This window comes from Pongo abelii, chromosome 11 (assembly GCF_028885655.2).
Source record: "Pongo abelii isolate AG06213 chromosome 11, NHGRI_mPonAbe1-v2.0_pri, whole genome shotgun sequence".
Classification (NCBI taxonomy): Eukaryota; Metazoa; Chordata; class Mammalia; order Primates; family Hominidae; genus Pongo; species Pongo abelii.
The window spans coordinates 82,620,925-82,648,329 of NC_071996.2; the positions used below are offsets into that span (position 1 = coordinate 82,620,925).

The following is a 27,405-nucleotide window of genomic DNA, read 5'->3' on the forward strand; positions in this document are numbered from 1 at the left end:
TATGAGACCAAGTTCATTGGCTGGCCTCCATAAGGATCAGTTTAATTCCATACCAAAAGACCATATTCATCAGCTGTTAATCTTGAAAATGCATTACTGGACAGCAATGAGAATGGATTGAAATTATTAGCAAACAGGGATGGATAGCATCAGATCTGTTATTTGAATCTTAAAAGTCAATAAAATCAGAGAACCTTAAGAGAAGTTAAATATATGCATAATAGATACATAGTAACATAATCCATATTTTATATACATATCTACAATTAAGTTATACACACAAATACCTGTGTGTGTGTGTGTCTGTGTGTAAAGAGTTTTTTTTTGTTTTTTGTTTTTAAATATATAGGGAGTAGACAATTGGTGAAAGATAGTAAGTAATCATGAATCAGGGCAATTAACTTGATGTTCACAAAGTTTTTAGAGATATTTAGCAGAGTAGAATAAGAAAGTACATATGGAGTAAGGAAGCCTAGACAACTGAAAGAAAGTTTGAAGGGTGCTTCTTCCTTCACAAATTATTTTTAATGGGCATAAAAAATTTTTTTTACAGTCATTACTTTTAATAGACCATATGCTTAATGGTCTTTCAATGATCATAAACGAAATAATTGTAGTGCTAATATGAATTCATAATGCATATTAACGTTAACATTTTTGGATCGCTGACCTTAACATAATTATATGATATAATCCAGCGGTCTCAAACCTTTTTGGCACCAGGGACTGGTTTTGTGGAAGACAACTTTTCCACAGATGTTGGGGGGTGAGGGGATGGTTTCAGGATGAAACTGTTCCACCTCAGATCATCAGGCATTAGTTAGATTCTAATAAGGGGCACACAACCTAGATCCCTCGCATGCGCGGTTCACAATGGGGTTTGTGCTCCTATGAGAATGGAATGCCACAGGTGATCTGACAGGAGGTGGAGCTCAGGCGGGAATGCTAGCAGGCCTGCTGCTCACCTCCTGCTGTGCGGCCTGGTCCATGGCTCTGGGGGTTGGGGACCCCTGATATAATCTATATAAAAATATTTTAAAGACAACACAGAGCTATGTACATGTAAGAGATAATACTAACAGTAGCAAAAGCAGCACTTCTACATAGTGTAATTTCAACTCAGTTTTCCATTTTACACTTTCATTCCATTAGTATTTGAAACATTCAAAATTACTCCCTTTCACATAAAAATTACATAATATCTGGAATTATTTACTAGAAACTCCTAGAAGAGTCATTTAAGGATGATTCCTCCTACAGCCCATTCAAGTAATATTGGTTATAAAACCATTAAAAAGAAGTTATCCACCCTAAAATTAGAAATCTAAGAGCTAAATTATTACATAAACCTTACTATAAAAATTTACATTGCATTCAGAACATATTAAACTATTTACCTGTCTTCTGGAGAGGAGTTCCTCTGATATGAATTAAGGTTTTCCCTTCTGTCATGACCAGAAGAAGGCTTTAAAAGAGGAAAAAAAGGGGAAAACGTTTCAAAAATTATTTATGTTAATAACATAGACTGAAATACATGGCTTAGAAAGTTGGAAGTACTTTAGAAATTGTATCAAAACATTTTTTAAATCATTAAGAATAATTCATGTAACCTAAACAGTCTATAAGATAAAACAAAATCTTCAGACCATCCCAGATAGGCCTGTCTGTGGCAGGCACCTGTTTCATTATGGACCAAAAACTTCTTTTTTTTTTTCTGTTTATTTTTATTTTTTATTTCTTTTTATTTTATTTTTTATTTCAATACTTTTATGTGGAACAAGTGGTGTTTGGTTACATGGATAAGTTCTTTAGTGGTGATTTCTGAGACTGTGCTGCACCCATCACATGAATAATGTACACTGTACCCCAATGCGTAGTCTTTTATCCCTAATCGCCCCCCTACTCTCCCTGACCCTTTCCGCTGAGTCCCTAAAACCCATTGTATCATTCTTACGCCTTTGCGGAACCAAATACTTCTTTCTAGCCAAAAAAATTCAAGGCAGAAAAAGATAATTCTCAAATTTTCGATGACAACTAGTTTATATTTTACTTCTATGTAATAAGTTATAATTTTTATTATTATTTTTTGAGACAGGGTCTTGCTCTGTTGCCCAGGCTGGAGTGCAGTGGCATGATCACGGCTCACTGCAGACTCAACCACCCAGGCTCAAGTGATCCTCTCGCCTCAGCCACAATATTGTACTTACCTCCTATCTCCTTTGGCTTATGAAAACCACAACTTTAGTACAGGGTAAAATAGCTAGAAGAAACTGACTCTAACATGTTTATAAAAGTTAATTTTTGTTTTCAACAAACATCAATTGAGTGTCTGATATGCATTATACTGTGGTAGGCTCTAGGGAATCGAACAACATTACTTTTAGGGTATAAGCACTATTCCAAATTTTTTGAAAAACAATCAATATACAAATAAGTAACTTCATGTAACATGAGACTGACATGAGACAGAGATGTGAACCATCCAGTTTGAGACTATATCCTAATTTAAAAATCCAAATACATTAAGGAACCAAAATGTTTACCTCTGTATATAGGTAAAATTTTTTATATAACTGGTCAACATTCAAATATCAACAAGCTTTTTTTAAGAATTAAAATAATTTTAATTAACCATACTGTAAAGAAAAATAGCATTTAACATACCTTAATCTTGAAATCTAAGATAAACTAAATCAAACAATGAGTAACTGTTCTGCAAACTTACATGCTTGCCTCCTTAATGAAGAAAGGATATATTTTAAAAAAGAAAATTATTCTGAGTAGAAATATAAGATCCAACTTCCTCTGATTTTATGACTAATTAACAGCAGTTTGAGTCTAACATAATCACAAGTACAATGCAAAACAGTCTCATTATTGAATTTTTTGAATAGTATCCACTAACTAATCTATACAGGTGAATAAGCATGTAACCAAAATTGATAACTTAAAGTAACCATAGTTTAGCTGTTACTTTGCATTAAATTCAACCATTTTAAAATTCTGTGTCTAATATAAGAAAGTTTTACAAATTATTTCACTCAGCAACACAGTGAAATAGAACTGTTCAATATATATGACATAGGTTTCTATAAAACTTCACATAAAGATCTTAGGTCAAATACAAAGCACAAGATTCATTCAATTCAATGGTAACATAAAATACAATATTTATACTGATCACTTATTACAAGACATAGTCCTTCCTGTGTAGACATTCTGAAGGATACAATAGATAAGAAAGGCCAAGGAGCTTATGATCTTGTAGAAGACAGAGAGGCTTATAAAGATTTCTATGATTAAACACATTAGATTATATGTTCCCCAGAATGAGAGAGAGTGAGTGAGACAGACAGACAGAGAGAGAGAGAGAGAGAAGAAGAAGGAGGAGGGGGCAGGGAGAGGAGAGGGGAGAAGACAGAGAACAATAAAACTGCATTATCTCCTTTTTCTTTTACAAGGCAAGGAAGTTATTTTTATTACATTAAGGAGAAGGCCCCAATTCTGTGCTAATGATTTTTAACACATCTCCGCAACATCTGTTGTGAGCAAGAGGAAGAGACCAAAAATATTGAAGTTGTGAAGAAGGATTTCATAAATATGATCAAGTAACAAATGACTGGCACACATAGTAAGTGCTAACAGGAGATCTTGAGTAGGAAACAATCACTGTGGCATAGAGTGCTAAGGGATGAAAGTGGGAAAACAGGGACTTGAATTTGGCTTTGGTAGATGAATAGGATTTCACCAAGTTAAGAATCACTTTCGGGTATGAATCAAATATTAAGAACCTGAATTTCCCTATTTCTTTTATCACAGAGTTTAGATTGTAAGTCAGTGCAGTAGTTGAAAATACTATACAATCAGAATTACCTTTAAAATTTTTCTAAATTGTTCATGAAGCAAAACAAATATGGTGACATCATGTAGTAACCCATAGTCTCCAACAACGTAGGGAGAGCAGTATGAGGAGACAAGGGGAACAAGAAGCCTGAGTGCAGTGGCTTTCATGATCCACTAGACTTTAAAAGAAAGAGGAAGGAGGGGCTGGAAGAGGTAGGGAGCTTGCTAAGGAAGCTACAGTGAGGTTCAAGGGAAAAACGGGATTCTCAGTTGAAGCCTTATGAACCTAACAGGTGAGTCCTCAGAACATCAAGGGAAGAGCTGAGCTTCACCTAAAGAAAGAATCAGCATCAACGCAGCTAGTGGACCCATTGTGGCTAACAGAAAGGAGATAAATGGAAGCAGACCAAAGAGAGCTGGCTGGTAGAGCCAAGCCATTAAGTGTGAAGGGCATGCTAAATGAAGCCACCCACGGGCACGCTGGGGGAGAAAATGCTACAGGAGACCCATCTGGGCCACAAGAGGGAAGCATGGAGAAGCAGAGACTAACAGGAACCAAAAGAGGAGTCTGAGAAAGGCTAAACATTTCTCCCTTTGAGTAAAAGGCATTAGTCTAAAGATCTGAGCGCTCTTGTCTAACACGGCTCTGTCAAGAGCCAGTTCTGTACAAGGTCTCCTTTACGTCCCCAGCTCCTAACCCAGAATCTGCCACCTACTAGGTCCTCAATAAATTAACTGTTTAAGTAACTATGGTCCAGTGAGTACAAGTCCCAAAAAGGCCGATTTGAGAACAATATACAAGGGTTACTGACAGATGGAACTACCTTAGGAAACTGTGAGCCCCTTGCCAAAAGAGATATGCAAGCAAAGCCTGGATGTCTACCTAACAGGGAGGTGGGTGAGTGTCTTCTCACACTTGACAAGAGGCTGGAAAAGATTGCAGCAGAGGCTGCCTTACTCTACAAGTCTATCAGTTCAGCTTAATAAGCACCTACTACAGGGCCTGCTGTCAAGGAGCTTGCAATCTACTGCTTCTCTTTAAAGAAGGAACTTTAGGTGTGTACAGCTGTAAGAGGATAGGAAGGGAGGAGTGCCTACATTTATAATAAAATAAAAATACAGTTCCCCCTTTACAGACTCCAAGGCCCAAAAAGTGATGTCCTGGTTTTAAATCCATGCAGTTGAAGAGAAAAGGAAGTTGAGTAGTTTGCTCTCCTGCCAAGTCCACTCACAGGCAGAACAGTTTTGAAAGCAGATGGAATGACTGCCCTGATCTCACCTCCTACAATTCTCCCCTTCTGATACCTGCTCCACTCTAGATTCTTTGCCTTTGCTGTTCCTTTTGCCAGGACACTCTTTCCCCAGATATCGGCATAGTTAACTCTCACATTTTCAAGTCTCTGCTCAAATGGCTATCTTTTCAATGGGCCCTACTCAGCCCTCTATTAAAAACTGCAACCCCTCAATGTTGAATCCCCCTACCCTGTTCTACTTCTTTTCTCCATAGGACAATTCTATTACCTAACATTCTAACATACTACATAACTTATCAAGTTTATAATTTATTTTATCTCCTCCCCACAACTATAAACTCCATGAAAACAAGGATTTGTTTTATTCACTATTTTGTTCAAAGTTCTTAGAACAATCACTATAACATCTAACAATCAACATAACATATAACACATATAACACTATTTTGTTCAAAGTTCTTAGAACAATCACTAGAACTCAATATGCATTTGTTAAATAAATGAACGCACACTGTCTAAAGTACAGCACAGAATAAAGAGACCATCCATCTATTCATAAGAAATATCCAAGAGGCTCACATTGTAAACAGATATGCAGAAATTTCCCTGCACTGTTTGTTACTTTTCTTTTACATGTGATCACTCACATGATATATGCAGGCCCTGATGCATGCATCCATGTGTACACACACACACACGTGCACACACATACACACACTTCTGTATGTTCTCTCAACTGCCCTCTTGCACACTAATACTTCCATATAGCTAAGTATCTACATTTAAAATTGTTTAAGTTAGATGGATCTATTAGGTTGGTGCAAACAGTAATTGTGGTTTTTAAAATTGCAAAAACTGCAATTACTTTTGCACCAACCTAACTGCCACTCTACTGTCTGGCTTTAATGTCCTCATTACATAAATGCATTTATATTTAAAGTATAAGTTTACATCCTCTATTTTAAGTTTCAAACACTTACTTTTATCTGTGCCACACCACTTTTCATTTTCTGTTGCCAGTTGGTCCAATAAATCAAAGACTCCTCAAACTGGTCCAAATAACAAGTGCCCAATGCTCTGAATTCCTTGACAGTTTACTTTTTCTGTCTGTAAACATCACCTATAAAATATACCAAAGAAAGCTTTATTAACACTACTAAAGTGTGAAAAATGATGATATATATTTTCTATACAATGGATATTTGACCTCCTTATTTTTCTTAATCCATAAACAAATATAATAAAAATTGTAAAAATCCTTAAGTAGTTACACATAATAATGTATACCTAACACATACAAGTAGAAAAAAAATCCATGAACAAGAGAGCAAATAGAAGGTTTTATTCTAAGGACCAAGGGGAACAAAAGTTAATTTAAAAAGGGACGTCCTATAACTTTATTAAAAATGTTCTCACAGTGAGGGAGATATATACCTACATCATAAAATAGTAGTGTGATATTATTAAAAAAAAAAACTGAGGAAACAATGATAGAAGAGAAACTCTATATAAACTGAGTATAAAAATCCAATGTTTCTATATAGACTAAGAATGAAATACCCAATATCCTTGCAATAATGATCATTAAGAAATAAATTTAATCCACATAGAAATTTAAGGTGCTAAACTACAATAATTATGTCTCAATGTGATCTATTAATGGCACAAAGCTTCAGATACATGCACATATGAGAACTAAGTATTTAGCTCAGAATAAACCTAGTCATCAGCATTAAATCTAAAATCTTCAGATGTGTCTTAATACTCTAAGTAAATTTTAGCAATTTCTGCAAGATGCTAAATTGATACTTATGTTCACAAAGAACTTGCATTCAAATATTTTATTGTAAGTACATATCTAAATGGTTTATAGTATAAGGCAATGAAATCCCAAAAATAAAATAGAAAAAAAATAAAAGGATTAAAAGATACAGAGAATGCAGAGAAAGCAATGTGCTTAGTAGCAAAATAACTGAATACAACTGGAAAAAAAATTAATTTGAGTGTCAGAAAGGGTATAACAGATTATCTGGTCCAATTCCTTCTTTTAAAAGAGAACACTGAAAACCAGATATGCTATTTCAATTATAATTATAATAACTAAATTATAATACCAGCTAGACTTACAACTAGAAACCTACCATAAGGACACCCTGTTAAGTATTCCTTTCACTGGCACACACATACAAATAGTCTTGACATTATAAAGTGATACAGAGCTGCTATCATTTAATGCAGACGGGGATGTATACGAATTACTAAGTCAAGAAAGGTTTCTATTACAATGATTGGCATGGGGTCAAGGTTAGTAAAGGCAAACTTATCAATCTATAAAATATAACTACAATCTAAAGCACATCACTGCTTATGTACGAGGCCTACAGTTAAAGAGACAAATGTGTGTAACTTTACATAATACGCTTATTAACAGGCTCTTTCTTCAATTAGTTATTATTGCAGTTGTTTAGAAAGCTCAGCCTTGTTTTCAGCTGGCAAGTTGTCCCCAAATCTTTTCTTTATGTATCTTTTTAAAGTTTATCAGCACTTTGGGAGGCCACGGCGGGTGCATCACAAGGTCAGGAGATCGACACCATCCTGGCAAACACGGTGAAACCCCGTCTCTACTGAAAAAATACAAAAAATTAGCCAGGCGTGGTGGCGGGTGCCTGTAGTCCCAGCTACTCGGGAGGCTGAGGCAGGAGAATGGCACGAACCCAGGAGGCGGAGCTTGCAGTGAGCTGAGATCGTGCCACTGCACTCCAGCCTGGGCAACAGAGCGAGACTTCGTCTCAAACAAACAAACAAACAAACAAAAAATTACTCTGGGTCCTAAATCCTAATGCCCACAGACTAGTCTATCTAGGACCTTATTATGCCCACAACTATGACATCATTGTTTGAACTTAGTTTCAGAGTAACTTTTCCTACTGGATGCTATACCTTAGATAAATAATTGAGAAAATCCAGAATAAGTAATGTAAAACACTTCATAAAATCAGACCCTGTGACGGCAGCAGAGAGGAGAGGTATGCCCCTCCACCATAAACAGTCTATTCTGATACCATGCAAGAGTTACTATCTTAATAAGCCTATGTTATCAAAAGTCAAATAAAAAACGTGTTTCAAAGGGGAAAGAGAGGTTCGAGACTAGAGAGAATTACACTATGTTCCTCTAAGAACTTAAATAATAAGGGTGTTTTGATTCCCAGGGCCACTGGGTAGTTTATGTGGCACTTCTGAACAAATTTTTTAAAACGGTAACTGAACTTCCACTTCTGAAATGGCTAGGAAGTTCCTAATGAACCCAATCCTTTCACAGGTAACAACCATAAACTCTTGACAAAACATACAACAACCACCTGAAGGCACTGGAGAATGAACAAAACCAGGCTGAGTCTAGAGGAGAGTAGATGCCTTGAGAAAGGAGCAACATGAGTGAGTTATCCCATTTAATATAGCTTTAGTCTGAGGGCAAGCTGCAGTCTGTACCACGCAAGGGTGGCTAAAACTGATGAAAAGCTGCAGCCATTCTCATTTGAAGAACAAGAGGACAGACTCTGAGGCAACCACAGCTGCTGGAAACTGAGGGAGAATCCAGGAGGGGAGAGAGTCAGTGGAGGGGAACCCCATATGCTGGGTATAAATTGTTCCCACATCTCTGACTACCTCTGAACCAACACATGTACAAGACAGATTCCTGCCAAGAACTGAACTAAGATTTGAACTGCTGCTCAAGAGACTAGAGTTTGCAATTTAAGTCCAACCAAGTTAACTGCCTAAAAAGTCACCACTCCTTAGAGGAATGTAAGGAAACCAAAGTCTCTATAACATAAAAATAATATCCAGGAGACAATTAAAAATAACATTTTAAAAATGTGGCCCAATCTTAAGGGAAAAGACAATCAAAATAGATCAATGTTGAGATGATCCAGATCCTGGAATTAGTATATAAGGTTTTTAAAGCATGGTTTTTAAAACATATGGAACGATGCAAAGAAAAATATGCCTGGGAAATTTCAGCCAAGAGAAACGATAAAATAGAGCCAAACAGAAATTCTAAAACTGAAAAATATATGAAATAAAAAATTCACTGAATATGCTTAACAGTAGAATGGTTAATAGTTAAAGCCAAAGATAAAGAGAAAAATCCTGAGAGCAGAAAACAAAAAACAACATATTATATACAAGAAAATAACAATTCAAATTACTGTTGACTTCTCATCAGAAACTAAATAGACCATGTTCTCATTTACATGCAGAAGCTAAAAAAGTGGATCTCATGAAGATAAAGCAGACTGGTGGTTATCAGAGGCCGGAAAGGGGAGTGGGGTGTGGAGGATGAAGGAAAAAAAAGGAGTATAAATGTATTTATTACCACTGAACTGTACACTTAAACATGGTAAAGATGGTAAATTACATCTCTATATATTTTTATATCAAAATTTTTGAAAAAAAAACTAGAGAGACTTGAAAATAGTGAAACAATTTTTAAAAGTGTTAAAAGATAAAAAAAAAAACCAGTTAACCTAGAATTCCAGCAAAAACAATCTTTAAAGGAAGACAAAATGAAGACATTTACTGATTAAACAAAAAACAACAACTAAGAGAAACTAAGAGAATTTATCACCAGCAGATCTGCACTACAAAAAATGCTAAAATAAGTTCTTCAAGCTAAAGGGAAATGATACTAGATGGAAACTGTTTTTCAGAAAGAAATGAAGAATACTGTAAATGATAACTTTCTCAGGAAATACAAAATACTGTTTTATTTTAATTTATCTAAAATACATAGGACTCTTTACAGCAAAAATTATGTCTTGAGGGGTTATAATATATGTAGCCAGAGTATATATATGTATAGTATATAGAATTAGCGACCAAAATGGATCTGCACTATGCAAGGTTTTCTACATCTTTCGTGAGGTGATACAATATCGACTCTAAGTAGCACATGAAAAGTTAAGGATATATATATACTGTTCCTTAGAGTAATGACTAAAAAAAAAGTATAAAATATAGCTTAAAAGCCTACACATTAAAATAGAATTTTAAAAAATATTTAAAACAGAGGCTACCCTCTCCCTCACTTGAGGATGAGATCCCTGTAGGGATAACCCTTATCTCAGCTGGATTTTAGGACCATTTGCCTCAACAAGATGACTCTGTTGAAACCAAATTGCATGCCTCTTTCCAAAGGTCCTGTTTTAATGGCTATAAAGGTATAGAGACCCATAAAACTCAAAACTTCGCTTGACTTACTTTTGGTCAAAGATATTGGTATTTTTTTCCCTACCTCTACTAGCACAACCATTTAACATTTTTAACATATCCTTTATTACCTTTAAACCCAGTGTTATTTATACAAACATTTGTTCCCCAACAAATAATACAGCACTTCTGTTATTTGCCCAGCATCTTTCTAGGCATTGGATAGGCAGCAATGAACTACCCTAACAAAATCTCCTGTTCACGTGAAGCTTACATTCTAGGTATAAGAAACAAATCTATAATGATAAACAAAACACCAAGCCACTCAGGCAAGGTGACAGGTTGGGCTTTTTTCCTACAGGTCAGTTTTAAATCACTACTTAACAGTGTAAAACTAGTCTGATGTCACTATATTAAAAACAACTTGAATCAAGAAAAAATGCATGAGAGGAGAATTACTTGTACATATATTGGGGCCCACCTCTGACTTACGAAATCAGAAAATGGGCAGAAAGTGTAGGGGAAACCCGTGCATACTTGTTTTATGAAAGTATTCCCAAGGTAATTCCAAAATCCAACTTTTCCCCAAGTCTCCTCAGCTTTTCAATTCTACATAAGAAACTTTGGTTCTTAATTTGTTCTCAAACCATAAGCCACTTAGGCAGACTATAGAGACCCCACAGCCTACCTACTTTATAGTGAAGAACTTAGTTGTAAATCAATTGGAAAGGGAAACAGAAAATCCAAATGTATTAATTCTTAATAATTCACAGGTAAGAAGTGTTTTTTAAACCTGAGAAATTATGGCCACAATTTATAATCACTTATACAATCTTACTCAATCCTCATAATTACCCTGTTCTGGTGATTTTTTTTTTTAGCCATGTTTTTCAGTGAAACAACTGAAGTACAGAGAATTCAAGCAATTTGTCCATGTAAATTACACCTAGTAAATGGCAGAAGCTAAACTTCAAAGCCAGGTTTATCTGATGCCAAAGCCATATATTGTGCCCCAATGAAAACGCCAACACTAATGAATTGAAGCCAAAATGGTAAATTATAAAATGTAAACAAGTACAGACTCTACTATCCAGAAAATTATCCTAGCCTAAATTGATCCATTCGTTCAAAGTTCCAGATAGCAAAGACTGTGATTTAATATAACGAAGCACTACTTCTTTTCAAACATTCATAATAATTTTAAGGATTCCTTTTTATTTAATTTAGCATACCTAGAATTCACTGTGACTAGGTATACCACGAGCAAAAAATAAAAATAAAAAATCACTTGACCCCATTGCACAAGATTTAGCATTTTCTTTTGCTATTCTCCTGGAGTCTTACACCTGGTTCCTCTTCCCAACCTACTTACACATTTCAGAACAAGCAATTTCTGTGTATTTTATTTCTATTTAAATTTACATATTTAAATTTACATATTTAAATTTAATGAGTTTTCTTTCTGATCGATATCATCTTTCCCCTTTCAACTTTCATCAGCAAATAATTTCTGGCAATAAAGTACAATCTGTTACATTTCCATGTCTCAAAACATAAGTGTGAAAATGACAATATGGTAAAGTAGACTGCTATCATAGTTCTAACAAAAAATGAATAAAGTATTGTCATTGTCCAGATTTATACAGAATATGCCTGTTCGGAAATTCTGAGTTCAACATATGCATGCTAATACTTACACTAATTGGAAATTCCTGAAATGAGAGCAATTTATCTAGAGTTTATAGCACTCTCTGTTCTTCTAAGCATCACTATGTGAATTTTATGGTGAATTATTAAATTTCTTTCCCCCTCTCACAAGAAAGCAACTCAACAAAACCACACCTGCTCTCTCGAAGAAAAAGGATATTTTCCAATAGGAGATATAGTATTCATGAGAGCACTATTAAAAAAAAAAGATAGAGTTTTTCTTTCAGTTTCATGAAGCAGTAGAAAGCAAAATATTTAATAACATATATAAGTACTTCAGACTGTTAACCAGAAAATTGTGAATTCTGCAATTATCTCAAAAATTAAGAAAATGAGAAAATATTCAACTAATGGCTGAAATGCACTGCTTTCCAGATGACTTCCGTAGCAAAACACTTCCACCATTGTCACTTCGGTGTCCTCAGTCCAAGTTAGAGGAACTTGCTGAAACATACTGTCGTAAAATTGCTAAAGTAAAGGAGAATCAACAGTGAATTACCTTTAGTTGGCTCCTCTGGCTTCTAAATAGTAACAACAGGTTTGGTGAATTTCAAACATTTTAACAGAGTTCATATTTAAAACAAAAACAAAAACAAAAACAAAAATCTTAGTTGCACAATGGGGAAAGTGGTAATATTATACAATACAAAATAAAAACTGTCTTAAAATTATTCTGAATGCCAAAATATAATGGGAGGGGAATTAATGGAATTCTCAGAAAATACCTCAACAAGAGCCAAGTCCCCAAGGAACGGATTTTCCTTTTCAGGGAACAAACAGGAGTAAGAGATTGGCTTTGCTCTTGAACAATATAAAACAAGATTGCTATGTACTTTCCATATCTGTACTGAAGGAAAACTTACTTGTTTAGAAAAACCATTTCTTGCTATTTTTTCCCGTCTTAATTTACATATTAGTGAAAAATTTGCCTCATGATATACCTCATAAGGCCCAAAAATTATAATTTGATGTCAGCATAGAATCACAATTTCAAGAAAATAAAAGGGTCAAAATACTCCTGTCTCTTTCTGGAAAAGTAACCAGGTACAGGTTGAAAATCCTTTATCTGCAGTTCTAAAATCCGTAAAGCTCTGAAAATACAAAGATTATTCTTAAGCATGTGGCAACTCACTTGACAGCAAAACTTAGCATATACTGACTTGATACTTAATGTGACTTCATACAGTGCAGAAATATTAATGTGTTTGACTAGAGGATGTTGCTCCAGACCCCAAAAGCGGGGATTACTTAATATGTAGTATAGGCACTGCAGTTTTCTAAAATCTACAAGATACTGAAATCAAAACACTTCTGGCTCCAAGAATTACAAATAAAGAGTTGCAGAGCTGTCCTCCCTTTTGCTTCCTAGTCATTGCATATGCCAGGTGTGCTGACTCATAACCATTTGAATGACTAGATTGCCAGATTCAAGTACGAGGCTAGAAGTTGTGCAGATAGTTCTGGACATTGTTTTCTGTAAGAAGTAAGTAATATAAAAGCATTTGACTGGTCTGCAACTGTGTGTGGAGAGTAGACAGCCCAAATTTTCAGACACTTTAAGACAGTAAGACACAGATGAGTGAAAAAAAAAAAAAAAGACATTTTAATGAACCCAATGACACCATTATCTATACTGAAAACTTCACATTATAAATTGGGAGGTAGTATTACCCCCATTCATTTCCTGTATCATGAAGCTAGTCTATTTTAGGCTGTTTAAGTAGCCAAATAAAGAGTTAAGTGATCCAATCATTTGGAAATACTATTAATTTTTTTATGCATAGGAAGATTCCCCAATGTGCTTCTTTTCAACAGAATGCAGGATCTATGAGAATAGGAATTTGTCTATTTTTGTTAGTTTCCACATTTCAATAAGCTGTCTCTTGATTTACAGTACAGTATTGATTTCTATTTAAGTTGGTTTTAAAGAAAAATTCTACATGTTGAACTTTTTAATGATTCATTTAAAAATAAATTATGACATTAAGGGGCAAATTCCCTTTATCCTGTCCCCTCTCTAGTTTTACTATCTCATCCCTACACGCTATTTTGTGATAGGTAAGTTCACACTTGATGCCTCTAAGTTTTTTTTTCTTTTTTTTTTTCTTGAGACAAAGTCTTGACTGTCACCCAGGCTGGAGCACAGTGGCATGATCTCAGCTCACCGCAGCCTCCACCGCCCAGGTTCAAGTGATTCTCGTGCCTCAGCCTCCTCCTGAATAGCTGGGATTACAGGTGCGCACCACCATGCCCAGCTAATTTTTTGTATTTTTAGTAGAGATGGGGTTTCACCATGTTGGCCAGGCTGGTCTCAAACTCCTGACCTCAAGTGATCCGCCCACCTGGGCCTCCCAAAGTACTGGGATTCCAGGAGTGAGCCACCATGTCCAGCCTGATGTCTCTAATTCTTAACCTCTCCTACCCACTGTAATTTGGCTTTCCCTTCCCACTACTCCACAGCACTTACCAATGTTACACAGTAACTTTTTTTCTTGTTGCTAAATCCAGGGGCAGCTTCCTTCTTTCATGGGATATTGCTCTAGCATTTGGCACCTAATCCCCTTCTTGAAGTTCTCACTTGTCAACTTACAGGGACACCACCTTCATTTATCCATCCCTTTAATATTTACTATGCCTGAGAGTTTAATATTTGCTCATGAATTTATGTTTTGTTCATTGCTACATTCACAACACTACAGGCTCTCAATACACATTTGTTAAATGCATGAATGAATAGTCCTTATCTTTTCTTTCTCCATATTCTCTGTGGAAGATCATCTCCATCCCCATAGCTTTAATTAACATGTGAAAACAACTTTTTACTCCAGCCAATCTTCTCTAGAGTTCCAAATCATTATGTCCAATTTGCTATAGGAAACCTCTATGTGGATGTGCCAAAGGCCATCTGAACTAAAGAAATCCACAGTGGAACTAATTATTTCCTTCTCCCCATCTCAAACCAGCACTTCTTCTAAGATATGATTTGGCAATTTCCTTTTCCTTACTCCCTGTAAGTCACCAAATCCTACTGATTCTACCAAATCTGCCCATGTTTCCCCCTCATTCTGTCACTGTATATAGGAGGCTGGGGGAAGGTTCCATTTAGGCTAGGGCCATAATTGATATTTATATTCAGTGGCTGAGAAAAGCTGGGTGCAGTGGCATGTGCCTAGAGTCCCAGCCTGGGCAACATAGTGAGATCCCAACTCAAAAAAATAGTAAAAGAAGAAAAAAACAGAAAAGTGCTTACAGAGAAAATAAGGAAGTATGAAGCTAAGAGAAAGAAAGTACAGTCATGGTCTTTACTAAAGGCAGTGCCTATGTATGGTGGGGAGATATATACATTACACAACAGACAAGGCATTGAGGACTCTGTCCTTGGGTAAAGAAGAAATGTCTAAGTGCTACAACAATGTCATAAACAAGTGTTACTAGAAAAGAGGGTTTGGGACATACAGAAAGAAGTAGGTCTTGAAGCTGAGTCTTAAAGAACAAGTAGGACTTGTCCATATAGAAAGGGGAAAAGGTCATTCAGGAAATAAGATAAGCATGTGTAAAGACTCAGAGACAGAGAATTTGGGGATCCCAAGGTGTACATGAAAAACTGAACATGAATAAGATGGAACATGAGAGACTCATTAAGCTAAACTATGAAAGGCTCTGTATGAGTACACTGGATCCTCAAGGTTCTTGGTCACTGCTACACATCCAGAACCTAGGACAGTGTCTGCTACTTAATAAGTTCCAACTCTAAAATTAAATAAAAAATGGGGACTGTAGATTTCTGCTGATTACTCCTATTTCTTCGTACATAGAACTCCCTATAATGCCATTTTGTCAACTTGTTCATCAAGGAATACAACAGCAGCCTTGTCTCACCTATTAACTCCTACTTCTTGGAAATACTAAGATTTCCAAGTCTTAGTGCATCAAGACAACACTATCAGATGCCACCCCCTATTAGTCTTCACTCAATGTTAACCTGTGGAGCAGCTTGAAAACACTTCCTCATTGAGTGAGATGAAAAAAATACTAGTTCCTTTGCAGGCACTGCAAAAGGAAATCTGTCCCTGAAGGTGCAGTTCTTTTAACTTACAAAATCAACCCTAATTACTGAATATGCCATATGCCTTCATCACACATTCAAACCACTCTCTCCTGCCCCAAATCTGTTCCTCAGCTTGCCTAATTAAGTATATGGGTGAACACATTCTGCCAATTTTCAAGGCACAGCTTTGAAAGTCACCTGATTATTTAATTAGAGAGCCATGTAGTAAACCACATTCTGGTTTAAAGAAAACTTGGCGGTGTTGGCCTCCACAGAGAAATTTAGCCCCTAGACAATGTAAGCACTGCATTCTACTACAGAGGCTCCTGTAGCCAGGTCTAAAATAAAGCTATCCTGACAAACTATTTCAGGACGGACTCACAGGGTAACTTTCCAGGTGGAAGTGCTGAACTCTGTCTAGCTCCACCCATTTATGAGTTAGGCTGAAAGACAGGTTAAACATGAGTCACCACTGAGTTCCTCCTTCCCACTAGCTAACCCATTCTACAGGAGTTAATATGTCCCAAGGCCAAGGCAGCCCATACCCCGTTTTTGGTATCTGTTCACTAGGAAAGACTTATTAACTTGACTATATAAAGGCTGGCTTTAATCCATGCTTAAAGTTTGCACTTTGTTGTAGGCATTCAAGTATCTCTTCCAATGTCCACTTGGGAAATGTATACACTGAGAAAAAGTGTAAGTCTGGGAGTTTGCTGAAACTAGTATGCTCTCTGGCTTTATTGTTCCACCACCCTCCCATGCTCAGATAAACAGAAAAGTAGGGAAATTCAACAAGGGAGCCTTCAAAGTTATAAGCGGGATGCATGAATGTATTACCAATAGCCACTTTTTTCTTGGACTAGCTCCTGGCATCATGAACAAACCATGACCAAGTTAGGGATATGATGAGTAGTATCAAATTCCATTTAAATACAAGTGGACAATAAATTGAAAATATTATCCAAGTTAAGGCACGGGCATTTGAAATACAAAATGCGTCACTGTGTTGTCTTTTGGTTGGTCTCAGGTACAAGCCACTGTAGGTCACTCAACAATATGCAATCATTGGGAAGGAGAGTTAACTTCTTTTTTTCTTCTTTTTTTTTTTCTTGAGACAGAGGCTCACTTTATCGCCTAAGCTGGAGTGCAGTGGAGAGATCTCGGCTCACTGCAACCTCCGCCTCCCAGGTTCAAGTGATTCTCGTGCCTCAGCCACCCGAGTAGCTGGGGCTACAAGCGCACAGCACCACACCCTGCTGATTTTTTTTGTATTTTTAGTAGAGACGGGGTTTCACCATGTTGGCCAGGCTGGTCTATCTCAAGTGATCCGCCCGCCTTGGCCTCCCAAAGTGCTGGGAATGCAGGCATGAGCCATAGCCGCCCCCGCCCCTAGCCCCCCCCAAGGAGAGTTAACTTCTAAAAATTCAGCAGCTGGGAAAGCTAACAGAGCTAAGAAAGCTGGCTTAGAAAAACAATTAGGTAGTCTAGGAAATGTCAGAACTCCAAAAAGTGATTGGAGGTTCCCTATCCAAAGCAGGAAAGGATGTGGTGGAATAATAATAAATACTGGCTGGCCATGCATCAAGTACTTTGGAGCAAGGAGGGCAGCAAACATGATTCTGAGGACAGGGGGAGGATGAACCATAGCATGCCCCTAAAGGATGAGCTAGAGCAGAAGTTCTCAAACTAATTGGCATGAGAATCACTCGAATGCTTTCGGGAAAAAAAAAACAAAAAACAGACAGACAGACAGACTGTTGGGCCTCCATTTCCACGTTTCCGATTCAACAAAACCGGTTGAAGCCCAGTAATTTACATTGCTAACAAGCTTCAAGGAGATGATGCTGCTGATTCAGGAGACTACATTTTTGGAATCAATAGACCAGGGTATTAGATCAAAGTTCTTGGCCTTTAACTTCTAACCAAGACAGTCTCAGAGCCCCAGTCAACTGAGTTGGGAAAGACTCCACAAAAGTGGTATGGACACTTAAAACTAGGACACCGGCCGGGCGCGGTGGCTCACGCCTGTAATCCCAGCACTTTGGGAGGCGGAGGCGGGTGGATCACGAGGTCAGGAGACAGACACCATCTTGGCTAACACGGTGAAACCCCGTCTCTACTAAACATACAAAAAATTAGCCGGGCATGGTGGCGGGCACCTTAGTCCCAGCTACTCGGGAGGCTGAGGCAGGAGAATGGCATGAACTAGGGAGGCGGAGCTTGCAGTGAGCCGAGATAGCGCCACAGCACTCCGGCCTGGGCGACAGAGTGAGACTCCGTCTCAAAACAAAACAAAACAAAACAAAAAACAACTGGAAGGACACTTATAGGTGGAAAGGCAACATTCAGAACCAGAGAACAAGAATTGAGGAACAGAGAGAACTCATCAACTGTATCATAGTAGTAATTTACAATAATACAATGCTAACACTGTGTAACAGGCACTGTGCTCAGTGCCTCATCTGCATTATTTTTCTTTATACTCAAAAAAGACAACACAGTGAGGCAGGTATTGTATTATTACCTACATGTTTCCAGATGATGAAGCTGACACTAGAGACTTTAGGTAACTTGTTCCAAGTGATAGACCTAATAATAGCTGGATAAAACTGAAATCTTTGGTCTACTAATCCATCACCCAGGACCAACACAAGTGGCTTTCCTCCACCTACTGATAACGCCGGTAACAACGCTTCTCCTCTCCTGGTCAAAACCACACTTTTATGTCAATTTTAAATCTGCCCTTCCATAGTAGGATGATAATTTATGTTAACTCCTGAATTCACAAGCAATCCTAAAACAAGGTAAGTCTAAATACAGATAAGAGGTAGGTTAACTGATCTGCTGAGGACCAAGTTTGCTTGCTTATCTGCTATTTCGAGCCTCTGCACATCTAAAAATGCAAAGGAAACTCTTACCTAATCCTTGCATCTAGAATAGGCTTTCTCCAAATCCTGCCTTCTCCACTTACCTCAAAAGAATTGTTAGGATTAAATGGAAATAGGTACCGTGGTTTTTGCAGTTAAACTCAGTGAAATTAACTATAATATTTCCGTTGTATAATGCTGTGTTGTAGGACCCAGAGCTCGTTAGAGAGGTGGAGCCTAGAGACCCGAGTTTGCCAGTTATTACCTCACTGGAGATAGTTCAAGTCATGGAAGGATCAAGAATGACAGATGAAGCGGGCACATGAGAAGCGAAGTGTCTTCAAGACTAAACACTAGACACTATCAGTATTTACAGGGCAAATAAATGAAAAAGAAGCCGCTAATGAAATTTAAAACAAATAGTCAAAGGGATATAATGCCGGAAAGAGGCATAAGAGTGCAAGTAATTCAACTAACTTTTAATCAACTAGAGCTCATTAATCCCACTCCCCTAGCCCTGGGACCCGGGCACTAGGAAAGGGGCTTTGGCAAGCCCAGTGGACTCCAGAGGCTGTAAGTATAAAACACACTGCACAAGAAACAACAGAGCACCAGCGTTGGTGCAGGATTTCAGACAGCTCCAGGAACTTCACAAAGAAGGTCAGCCGGTCCGCTCAGGCAGTTAGTTCACAACAGCCCATTCCCTCCCCACCTGCTCGGACCTAGCCGCTCTCACACCCCTCTTGCGGGCCCGAGCGTAGCCAGAAGACCCACGCACACTCCAATGCCGCTCACAGCCGTATCAGTGAGCCCGCACCCACTCCTGGGGGTCTTTTACTTCCCACCCGATCCGGCGACCCGCCACCCCGACTCCGCGTCCCTGCCTGCGGGGACTCCACGGAGTTCGATAATTACCTAGAGCTCCACCGCGCCGCCATTACACCGGACGTACGTCACTTCCTCTTCCCCAGCACCGACGGTAGGAAGAAGGCGAATAGTGAAATACTTAAAAACTTGACGCTCAATTGGCTTGACACGTTATCCCATTAATTTATTTAAAATACCATATCATAATACCAGAGTCAAAGTAGTCGATCCAGGCACACTGTCTTCTTATCAAAATGGCGGCAAAAAAGAGAAGTTGGCATGAACTACAAAGTCCGAAATCCAGCGCCTGTGCCGACGGAAATGACGAAAGCATAATTGTAGTTTAGTGTGAAATGGCGCGGTGTACGATGGGAATTGTAGTTCATACAGATGCGCGCCGGCGAGTTAACATCCACGCTGCTCACTGACAGCCTAGTAGTGTTCAGGGTCTAGCCGAATTTACTTTAAAACTATTTCACTGCATTTTGGGGAAATTTTTTTTTTTTTAAAGCAGTCAGTTGTCACTTTCCTTGAAAAATCTTAAGAGAGAGATTTTCCTGAGACTTTATAAGAGTTTGACCAAGAGTTAAGTGCCTAATAAATTCCAAGATAATCCAGGCCATGAGAATGGGAGAATATTAGATCATAAATAGAGTGAAATAATGAGGAAAAGCTAATTCTATAGAGACTGTGTTGCCTCTCTTTTAGGTTAAGTTACCAACTGGTATGACCTGAGAATAAGGAGATTGCCTGGCTGAGTAGGAAGTAGCAGTTTGTACAGCGTGCAGAACTAGGGCATCAAACAGTTTCTTTAAACTTCACTTTTCACTAGTAACAAAACCTAAAAGTTCAACTACTTGCTATTTTGGAAACTCTCTTCCTAAGACAAGAATATCTTTATGTTATCAAATCTTTCAGAAACCAGGCCTGGTTTCTCCACACACTTCTCTATTACAGTTTTAGGGTGCTGTGCTTCCACTCCTTTCTGGAGGCAGAGTGTGATGATTAAGAATAAAAACACTGCAGTTGGACTACTTATTTTGAATCTTGAGTCCTTTTATTATTTATGGATGATTGGGGCAAGTAACTTCACATTCTATGGCCGTTTCCTGATCTGTTAAGTGGAAATACTAATAGTATCCATCCAGGCAGTAGTTTTAAGCATTGAATTAGTTGATTCGCAAGATGCATTTAAGATAATTGCTAGTATACAATAGTGTTATCTATTTTATTTCATATTTAACATATTTGGCCATTGTTGATGGTGCATTTTGGTGCACCAATACAGGGCACAGGAGATGGATCTGGAGATGAACATTTGTATTCATATATTTAAAAACCCACAATACTACCTGTGATGATTAATTCTGAATGTCAACTTGATTGGATTGAAGGATGCAAATTATTGATCTTGGGTGTGTCTTCGAGGGTGTTGCCAAAGGAGATTAACAGTTGAGTCAGTGGACTGGGGAAGACAGACTCACCCTTAATCTGGTGGGAACAATCTAATCAGCTACCAGCGAATGTAAAGCAGGCAGAAAAACACGAAAAGGCGAGACTGGCCTAGCCTCCCAGGCTTTATCTTTCTCCCATGCTGAATGCTTCCTGCCCTCAAACACTGGACTCCAAATTCTTCAGTTGTGAGACTCAGACCGGCTCTCCTTGCTCCTCAAGCTTGCAGACAGCCTATTGTGGGACCTTGTGATTGTGTAAGTTAATACTTAATAAAGTCCCCTTTATATATATATATATGGATATATATATTAGGATATATATATATAAGGATATATATATAAAATAGGATATATATGTAATAGGATATATATATACGTGTGTGTGTGTGTGTGTGTGTATATATATATCTCCTATTAGTTCTGTCCCTCTAGGGAACCCTGACGAATATACTACCTCTACAATTATCAACAGAAATAGGAAAGTTAGGGTTGAGCAGAGGAGAACTAGATGGAGCTGGAAAAGAATGGATTTGTCAGTTGGGTCCTTCAGGAAGCAGACACAGAGAAAGAGTTATGAATAAAAAAGGTGAAAGAAAAGGGAGGAAATAGTATTGGGCAGGGGTAGCTCCAGAATAAAGATGAAGAGGCCTACAACGGGATGAAATGGGTAGGCCCTTGTACCACAGTTTTGCTCAGTCACTGGCTAGAGCCACCCCAAGAAGAGTGTGACTTCAACTAAAAACCCAAGGTGGACATGAAGATGTCAACAGTTGAAGGCTGTCACCTAACCACACTGCTTGCAGCTAGGCTACAAACAAGTCCTTTCCTGAAGAGGTATCTGAGCAGCATATCTCTGTGCCTGTCACAGTCCACACATTACACCATGTGAACCCAGTCTCCATACACTTTTCAGGAACAACTTTTCCAGGGTTCTAGTGCACATTTCTTCCTAAAAAAAAATTAGAAGTGGCAAGTTAATGAGAGAAATTACACTCCCCATCTTTGGGTCCTGAGGCCACACTGAATCCATTGCCTCTCTTCTCCACTATTCTTTCTAAATTTCCCTTGCTGTCAGCTACTACTCTACTGCTCTCTGTGGTCAAACTGGTGGTGTAAAAATCCTAATTCCTGGGAAGTCTGAGCGCCTGGTAGTGATCTTCTTTTCAGGCAGATGCTGCTGCATTTTTTCATTGATGGTCACTGTAAGGTAAGGGATTACCAAGAGATGCTCAAGTGGATCGCCTAAGTACCACATATATTCTTACTTGCTCCCATTGTGTAACAGCAAGCCTATCTCCTCCTGCTGTTTGGATTTAGCTACCTCTGACAAAGCATTGATTCCTTTCTTGCCTACTAGCCCCTGAACTCTGGAAGTCCCGTGTTTCCAGGCACCTGCTGAGCTTAGTTCAGTGGGACACTGTGTCCCCTAGCAAGAATACACCACCTTTGGGGATTAGGACCACCAATTCCACAGAGCTCAGAGTTGCAGGAATGGGAAATACTATGTCCCACAGCAGGTCATTGAGAAAAATAGTAAGTTAGGTTACATTCCTGTTTTCATCCCTTGTTTCCTGGATCCAAGTGTTGTTCTTACTAGGGACCCTGCATCCTGAGAGACAGTACCTCATTCTTGCAGAATATTGTCTTCTAGCTGATACTTTAACTGAACCTTCAGCAGGTCATTCCAGTGCTCTATTAGGCCACCAGCTTCTGGGCGTGCAGCATGTGATACATCCAGTGGAACCCATGGTCACAGGCTTGTACCACCTTTGCTATAAAGTAAGTCCTGCTTGGATGTTATGTTGTGTTATATTCCATACCTGTGGATCAAGCATTGTGGAAGTCAACAGATACTGGTGCTGGATGAGTCTTGGTGAGTATAAAATGTGAATGCATACCCCAAATAAATATTCCCATAAAATTGAACTGCTAGAATGGAAACATCTCAATGTAGTCTACTTACAACCAAGTGTCTACTTGATCTCCTAAAGATACGGTGTCAAATCAAGGACCAGTTTCACAGGTTAAGCTTTCAGATGAGGCAGTAAGTAGGTAGATCAGCTGTGGTAAGAGGGCTTTGTGCTGATGGACCTGTGCATATATTCCATTTTTGCCACCCTGGCCATTTTGTTCATGTGCCAGTTGTATCAGCACTGAGGTGGCCACTAATAAAGAGAGGTTGACATCAACTAACTGAGTAATTTTTCTACTTTTTTTTTAGTGCTTACTCCATAGATTATACTTTCTTGTGGACATTGATGTGTGATAAAAATATCTTCACACTTTTTGCTCACACCAATATGTATATCCAAGTTCCTCTAAGACCCTCAGGACTCTTTATTTGTGATCTTCTAAACTCATTATTTTCAGGCCTCTGACCAGCCAGCCAGGATGTTTGTCATTTCCTGTAAGTATATTTATATTCTAACCCCAGGCTACTTCTCCCTCTACAGAAAGTGGATGACAAGGTGCACCATCCAAAGCTTTGCCCACTAGGAAGACTGTTTCTCTCCACTGTCTTCAAGGCTATTCCTTAATGAGATTGTAATATAAGCTGCTGCCCAATTTCAGCTTTCATCCACATACTTGGGCTCAGCCAATTCATAAACTAAGCTCATCCATTTTTTTTCTTTAGCTTATTGATCAAGACCACACCTCTGCTCCATATGGTCACCAATATGAGCTGAGGGAGTATTGATGCAACTCTAACAGTGATGTCAGAGTGTATGCTATCTAATCCTATAGATTGATTGTGGTCTTCTTTGTGCTTCATCCCAAATGTAATTCTTTTTATCTTACGATGGATTACAGTTCAGCTTCCCAGATCTTATAACCTGGTGTGTCCAACAAGCCAATTTTTTTTTTTTTTTTTGAGATGGAGTCTCGCTCTGTCGCCCAGGCTGGAGTCAAGGTACATTTTGTTTTGTGGCACTTAGTGTCCCACAGTAAGCATTTCCTCTTTACCAGTAGCATTATAAGGGCCATTTTTCAAAAGACTTGCAGCCTTCATCTAGATCCCCAGGCTCCTGAACTGTGATTTTCCCACTGAGATTTCTATAAACTTCGTACTACAACTTTTTCCACCACTGACACGTCTAACATCATAGGATCTGCCAGATCATATAGCCCAGTGTCAAGGCTATTTTCACTACAGCTCAGTCCTGCTGTAGAACCCTTTCCTGTGGCAGGTTGCAAAATTGGCAGCCTTTTATGTCACCTGGTTTATGGATGAGAAAAATATTTCTAGGTGTAGAGTATGTGGCTTACAGAACCCAAAGCAGCCTCCTAGGCATTGTGCTTTTTCCTTTTTCATATTGGATGTAAGATGCTGCCATTTGTCTTGTATTTTGGAGGGGATATCCTAGCACTCCTCTGAACAATGGGCCCTTAAGGTCTTTAATAAAGAACCAGGTACCTCCATGATTCTTCCAAGGGTTCATTTCTCTCTCTCTCTGGAGCACAAGCCTCGAGCATGCTAATAACCTCTTGCTAAACCTGTTTGATCAGCATGATGTCATTGATATAATGAATCAATATAATATTCTACAGAATTTCCAAATGATTCCTCTCTTTGGACTATAAGTGTGAGTAGGAAAGTTAATATAGTCCTGCGGAACAGTTTCAATGTATATTGATATTATATTTCATATGGACATAAACTATTTTAAATTGTCTTGCTTGATTGGGATAGAAAAGAATGAATTCTCCAAACTGATAGCTGCATACCATATACCTGGAGCCATATTATCCTGCTTTATCAATGATACTATGCTTGGCATGTCAATTGCAACCGGGGCTGCTACTTTGTTAAACTTTTGGTAGTCTACAATCATTCTTCTATTATAGTTCATCTAGTTTCTGCAAAGGCCAGACTGTTGAATTAAATGGAGATGTGATGGAAACTATCAACCCTGCATTTTTTTTATTTTTATTTTTTATTTATATTTTATGGGTATCATTAATCTGCACCATTTTCTAGGCACATTATATTGTTTTAGATGTTGTCTCTTGGGCAAGAGAGGCAGTTTTGAAGACTTCTTTTTAGCCTTGCTCACTATGATAGCTGTTACTCCATAGGCCAAGAACAATACATGGAAGTTGCTCCAACTGTGAAATATGTCAGTCCCAATTATACACCTGAAGATGGGGTAAATGTCCACTGGGTTGATTTGTGAACCCAGTGGACTCATTGTGAGCAGACTCTGAACAGACTCATGGACATGACTCATGGCCTCCGTATGCTTTCATTCCAAAAGGAGAGTCGTGATGTTTCTTCAGATCTTTAGGTATCAGTGTTAATTCTGATCCTGTGTGCAATAGTTCTCAGGAAGTGTGGGTACTCCTTTTCTGAATGTACAGTCATTCAAGTATGTGGAAATGGATCTCTTTGGGGAAGGAGAATCATTACATGTCATACTTGACTTGATATCACAGGATATTTCTTCCTGAGACCCAGATAAGTCTCAATAGCTTGACAACTGGCACAGATCCAGGAAGTGGGCAAGATATTGTGACTTTTTATTGGGGTTACCACCCTCAGCCTCCTGTTCATCCATTCTTTCCTTTAATTGCATGTATCAAGCAGCATCCTCATTGGAAGCCCATGTATTTTGCTCCTAGTGACACTATGTTTTATTAACCGTCTTCACAATTCTCTCTTAGCTGCTGCTCTGACATTGTTGGGCACAATGATAACTGTGACCCACCCCACCCCCAGCATTGAGGATTAAGTTTTACTTCAACCTCTCTTGCTCTTGGGCTCCATGATCGTCATTGTTACTAAGGAGCCAAGTTCTATGACTGCCCCTCCTACAGTCAGCACTGACCTGTTGAGAAGAGCCAGCACTGGATGTCTTGGTGATGTTGGTGCACCACTTACTAGCAAATTCCTGATGACCTTGGGGAATGATGTGTCCTCATGGCCTCCTGTGGAAAATAATTGTTTCTAGTAGGCTTTCTGATCTCACATCCACTCCAGCATGTCCGCTTTCCTGGTCTTCTTACTGCCTTCCTCCATTGTGTGCTGTGACAATTTAGGCATTTCAGTTTTCCTCAGCATGGGCCATCACTTTCTCCAGGTGTCTAGAGGCACCCTAGCAGCAAATTTGCTCTACCTCCTCAGATCCTTTCCAGGGAGTTTAATCTTATATCCCAAGAGAGTGCCCCAATGTCAATAAATTCTTATTTATCTGGTATTATGTTCCAGTACTATTTACCAGTGAAGTATTTTAGCAGCTGGGCTACTATATTGTGCCAGGGACTAATTGTGCCCCATATGCCACCTGCAGTGGGCTCTTGTTTGTCATTCAGATAATGAGGGGTCCAGTGTCAAAGTGTCAGCTTACCACTTGTTTTTTTTTGGAATCATTCCTGGAATCACTGTGTCAATTGGATCCTCTAAGAAGCAGATACTGAGATAGAAAAAGGGGTGTCAAAGGTGTATTAGAAAGTAATACCTGTGAAAGGAAAAGACAGAAAGCAAGATTGAGAAGAAAAACTCAGCAGATCATGATGAAAATCTGACAGGTCTCTGAAAGCCCAACAGAGAGGTCCAGAGCAAGGATTGCTTGTTAGAAGAGTCTTACATTGGGTGAAATTTTAGGCCATTTAATATAGTTTGGATGTTTGTCCCCTCCAAATGTCAGGTTTAAATGTGGCCCCCCTTCCCCCACCAATGTTGGAGGTGGGGCCTGATGGGAGGTGTTTGGGTTATGGCAGCAGATCCCAAATGAATGCCTTAGTGCCCTCCCCACAGAAATGAGTGAGTTCTTGCTCTATTAGTTCATGTGATAGCTGATTGTTTAAAAAAAACAACAACAACAAAAAAAAGGAGTGTGCCCCCTCCTGCTCTCTTTTGCTCTCTCTCGACATGTAACCCGCCTGCTCTCCCTTTGCTTTCTGCCATGAGTAAAAGCTTCCTGAGGCCTCACAAGAAGTCAAGAAGATGCTGGTCCCCTGCTTATACAGCCTGCAGAACCGTGAGCCAAATAAACTTCTTTTCTTTATAAATTATCCAGTTTCAGGTATTCCTTCACAGTGATACAAAACAGACTAACACATCATTATACCACATTCTTGCTTGGTCTTTGGCTGGGGTGACCCCAAGCCCCCATGACTCCAAGAAGAGTATGACCCGGGCTCTGAGGCAGATCTGAAGG

At 38.6% G+C, this 27,405-nt stretch overlaps 1 protein-coding gene across 1 annotated transcript in view; it reads right to left on the minus strand.

Annotated features, from left to right (window-relative positions):
- Positions 1-19,881, minus strand: part of CWC22 (CWC22 spliceosome associated protein homolog) — a 61,778-nt gene extending 41,897 nt beyond the window's left edge. Inside the window, 3 exon segments of the mRNA NM_001132308.1 lie at positions 1,398-1,465; positions 6,077-6,216; positions 19,842-19,881. Coding sequence (NP_001125780.1) covers positions 1,398-1,465; positions 6,077-6,103 — 95 coding nt within the window. The 5' untranslated portion in view covers positions 6,104-6,216; positions 19,842-19,881.
- Positions 19,882-27,405: the final 7,524 nt, after the last annotated feature.